The sequence below is a fragment of the Micropterus dolomieu genome, linkage group LG01 (genome assembly GCF_021292245.1).
Source record: "Micropterus dolomieu isolate WLL.071019.BEF.003 ecotype Adirondacks linkage group LG01, ASM2129224v1, whole genome shotgun sequence".
Classification (NCBI taxonomy): domain Eukaryota; kingdom Metazoa; phylum Chordata; class Actinopteri; order Centrarchiformes; family Centrarchidae; genus Micropterus; species Micropterus dolomieu.
The window spans coordinates 48,769,448-48,773,905 of NC_060150.1; the positions used below are offsets into that span (position 1 = coordinate 48,769,448).

The 4,458-nt window shown below is 39.1% G+C and overlaps 1 protein-coding gene across 1 annotated transcript in view; it reads left to right on the forward strand.

Annotated features, from left to right (window-relative positions):
* Positions 1-4,458, forward strand: part of LOC123968058 (NACHT, LRR and PYD domains-containing protein 12-like) — a gene marked incomplete at its 3' end in the record, with an annotated part of 261,415 nt that overhangs the window by 254,604 nt on the left and 2,353 nt on the right. The window contains exon 12 of the mRNA XM_046044537.1: positions 512-685. Within this exon, the coding sequence (XP_045900493.1) occupies positions 512-685 (174 nt within the window). The remainder of the gene's footprint in view (positions 1-511; positions 686-4,458) is intronic.

The following is a 4,458-nucleotide window of genomic DNA, read 5'->3' on the forward strand; positions in this document are numbered from 1 at the left end:
AAACTTGACAGGTCAGACAGAGGAAACTCTGCAGAGGAAACTTTCAACTTTTAGTGTCTGAAATGTTTGGACTCTCTGATGGAGCTCAGGACTGATCAGGAGGACGGCTGCTTTACTCCAAACAGTGTCAGCAAGCTAACACGCTATTTAAGAACAGTCCGTGTTGATGCAAGTAGAAGGATCCGTCAGAACCAATCATCAGCCGGCAATCTGACAGCTGACTTAACGTTTCATCCACAGACTTAGAAATAATAAAACAAACAGACGTAACGCTCTTCCTGATTATCAGCTTCTATTCCACATCATGTTTTTAAAGAAATGATAATAAAATAGATAAATACAATGAATAAATAAATAATCTCTATTTCAACTATCAGACAATAACAAATATTTCCATTTTCTAAACTTCTACATTCTAAACCTTCTTCAGCTCTGAACAGATTATTAAACACTGAATGATTTCAAGCAGGAACATTGTCTTCTAACGTTACATCATTTATTCTTTATTCAGATTGGGTCTCTGCAGTTTGTCAGAGATCAGCTGTGCTTCTCTGGCCTCAGCTCTGAAGTCCAACCCCTCCCATCTGAGAGAGCTGGACCTGAGTAACAACAAGCTGCAGGATTCAGGAGTGAAGCTGCTGTGTGGTTTTCTGGAGGATCCACACTGCAGACTGGAGACTCTGAGGTCAGTTATTTGACTCTCTGTTACTATTGTAGATCTGATGTGTTTAATTAACAGTTGTTACTGTTACTATTGTAGATGGGTCAATGACGTGACGCCTACATTTTCTGTCCAACTTGATTTTTTTCACAAAAAAGGTTGAAAGCATAAAAGCATACCATATAAATACAGGACCTCTCCCATATATGTACTCTCCTTTAACTTTGGTTAAACATTTTTCTGATAATTGAAGTGTCAAAATGTCATGCAGTGCGACCATCTAGCCATGACTGCTGTTTTGGAAACTTCTTTGGAATGACTTTAAATCTAATCAAAATTGTGTTTTTGCCCTATTTGGCATGATTTCCAAAGTGTTTTGTCGTCCTCTTCAAAATCACAAAGCATCTGTATTTATATTTCCATAATAATACACAAGCAAACTTTGTCCGATGATGTCCATTTTATAAATATCATGTGGTGCGACCATCAACAAACGACTTTTATGTTGAAATCCATTAGAAGACAGGAAGTTTAATAATATACCCATTTTGCCAAGGACCCATTGAAACAGCAAGTAGGTTTTTAACTCTTTCTCAAAGCTGGAAAAATGTAAAATTGTAACAGCTGGTATGTAGTTGCCATTTTTGGATAACATGTGGTATGACCTCAGAAAAACAATTAATATAAAGTTATTTCTACCAATATTTGTTTTGATTATAAATTCCATGGAGTCCTGTTGTAGGAAGCTAGCTTGTTTTGTTTAGGTGGCCTATTCTCTGCCTGTAAATTTTGATTAAATTAGAAAATATCATGTGGTGCAACCGCGAAAAAGTGGTTTCCATGATTGGCAATTTAGTTTTTGTCCTTTTATTTTGAACGTATGACTTTTACATACAAAGTACTTTTATTGTAATATTTAATTAATTGTAACTGTTTTACCAGATGCCACTCCCAAGTAAAGAAAACACTGCTCGCCATGGACAGCATGTTAATTTTGACCCTGCAGCAAAAGCAGAGTTGCTAAAAGAAGCAAAAAATATTGCGTCTTTAAGAAAATTTCAAATGAAAACTATATGAAGCAACATGTTGCTCTTGTGTGTTTCCATTTCTTAGGAGGAAATGCATTTTTTTTGTGAACATGTTGGCGTAGGAACCCGTCCTCACTTGATTTATTGTGCTGCTTTACGACCCATGTTTAGGTTTTTAACGACCTCTATTGGCCGTGTTGGCTGAGTCAAACCCAGGACTTTCACACAGGAGAACCGCGTTCCATTCCCCTGTGAAATCAAGTAAATGTAGAGTTATTTTCAGTTTGAAGCCAACTTTAGCCCTAACAAAATGTAGCAAAGCATTTATTTCAACAGAAATGGTGGTGCCTTGAACATCCTGTTGCGTACGCCAGCCACTGGACTTCACTGTCTTTTAAATGTGGCTGCTGATTGGGTAACACCTCTGACACACCCAATAAATGAGGAAAAACATACCTGCAGTTAATGAAATTAGATTAAATATATTGTCAAGTTATGTTTGTTCAAAACAAAGCCGTGAATGTGTACTGCACTAAAATAAATGTTTCTAATGAGATTTTCATCAAAGATTTTATATGAAATTTTGATCTTTTGATCTTTTAAATTTTAATAATGATATCTGGTAAAATATATTTTTTGTTTAGAAGTTTTTGTTTATTGAGCTCCTTAAATATATATTTTTAATGATATGCAGTGTTTGTGTCATTTGGAGCGACCACTCATCATGTGGTGCGACCAATAATAACAATAACTGTATTAAATTAAAAATAAAATATCTCATTCCTGTGACTGTTGAAAATCCTTATACGTCATTGACCCAGATCTGATATGTTTAATTAACAATTGAAGCTAATTTCTGTTCGTCTGTGGTGTGAACACAACGGAGACGTGTGGTTCTCCCTGTTCAGCACAGACAGACAGCTGTTTAATGAGCGCTGCTACTAAACTTTGACCTGATCAATAAAATCAGACTAACGTTAATGATTTTCACCCGCACACTGTGCAGCACGGCAGCGCTTAGCTAGCGTCCTCTCCTCATTCTTTATAGGACAGCTACAGGACAGGCGGCAGTAGGTGACGCTGAAAGCAGAGGAGGAAAAGATGAGCGCCATGTTTCAGTCTGGCAGTAAATGTACGCTGCAGGTCACAGCGTTTCCGTTAATTTAAGTCTGTCTGTTTTCCAACTGCTGGAAAAGTGAAGGCGGTTAGCGCTAGCTAACATCTCCTCTTCAGACTGCGGTCTGGAAGCTGAGCAGGACGCTTTTTTGCTGCTACTTCAAGTTCGTTTGTTGTCATTCATCCACATATCGAGTACACAAATGAACGAAAAGCCGTTTCTCAAGGCCCATGGTGCTCAACACAAGATCACAATAATCAAGTTAGAAGAAACAAACATGTGACTACGCTAGACGAGACAAAAACAGGAACAGATATATTAAGGTGGAGTGAACGTGGTTTGGCTGCAGCACTGTAAAGTGTGTAGTTCAACATGTATCTGACTCTATACTAATAACAGCAGCATCAGAAGTGAAAACAGCAGCAGAGGTCAGTAATAATGCTGGAATAATGGAATAATGCTATGCTATGTTAGCTACAGTTATATGAAGTAACATTAAATATCTGCATTTCATTACTACCTACTTCTTTGGATTGGTACAAATACTTGGCTTTAAAAGTACCAAGTAGTCTCACAGTGAGAAAAATACATCTTTATCGTTTTACAATCTCATCTCAGCCTCATAATCGTAATGAGGTGCCTAGAAATTCCCGCCCTTGAGGTGACGCATTGTGATCTCGAATCATTGACCTGATAATCGTAATGGAATCGTGAGACCAGTGAAGATGCACACCCCTAGGCTCCACAACACCACACTGACAGACTCTCTTTAGACTTGATTTATTGAACATAATTGTTATTGTATATCGATTTTTTTATAGTGTGTACACTGTGTGTATATATACACTCACCTAAAGGATTATTAGGAACACCTGTTCAATTTCTCATTAATGCAATTATCTAATCAACCAATCACATGGCAGTTGCTTCAATGCATTTAGGGGTGTGGTCCTGGTCAAGACAATCTCCTGAACTCCAAACTGAATGTCAGAACGGGAAAGAAAGGCGATTTAAGCAATTTTGAGCGTGGCATGGTTGTTGGTGCCAGACGGGCCGGTCTGAGTATTTCACAATCTGCTCAGCTACTGGGATTTTCACGCACAACCATTTCTAGGGTTTACAAAGAATGGTGTGAAAAGGGAAAAACATCCAGTATGCGGCAGTCCTGTGGGCGAAAATGCCTCGTTGATGCTAGAGGTCAGAGGAGAATGGGCCGACCGATTCGAGCTGATAGAAGAGCAACTTTGACTGAAATAACCACTCGTTACATCCGAGGTATGCGGCAAAGCATTTGTGAAGCCGCAACACGCGCAACCTTGAGGCGGATGGGCTACAACAGCAGAAGACCCCACCGGGTACCACTCATCTCCACTAGAAATAGGAAAAAGAGGCTACAATTTGCAAGAGCTCACTAAAATTGGACAGTTGAAGACTGGAAAAATGTTGCCTGGTCTGATGAGTCTCGATTTCTGTTGAGACATTCAGATGGTAGAGTCAGAAATTGGCGTAAACAGAATGAGAACATGGATCCATCATGCCTTGTTACCACTGTGCAGGCTGCTGGTGGTGGTGTAATGGTGTGGGGGATGTTTTCTTGGCACACTTTAGGCCCCTTAGTGCCAATTGGGCATGGTTTAAATGCCACGGCCTAC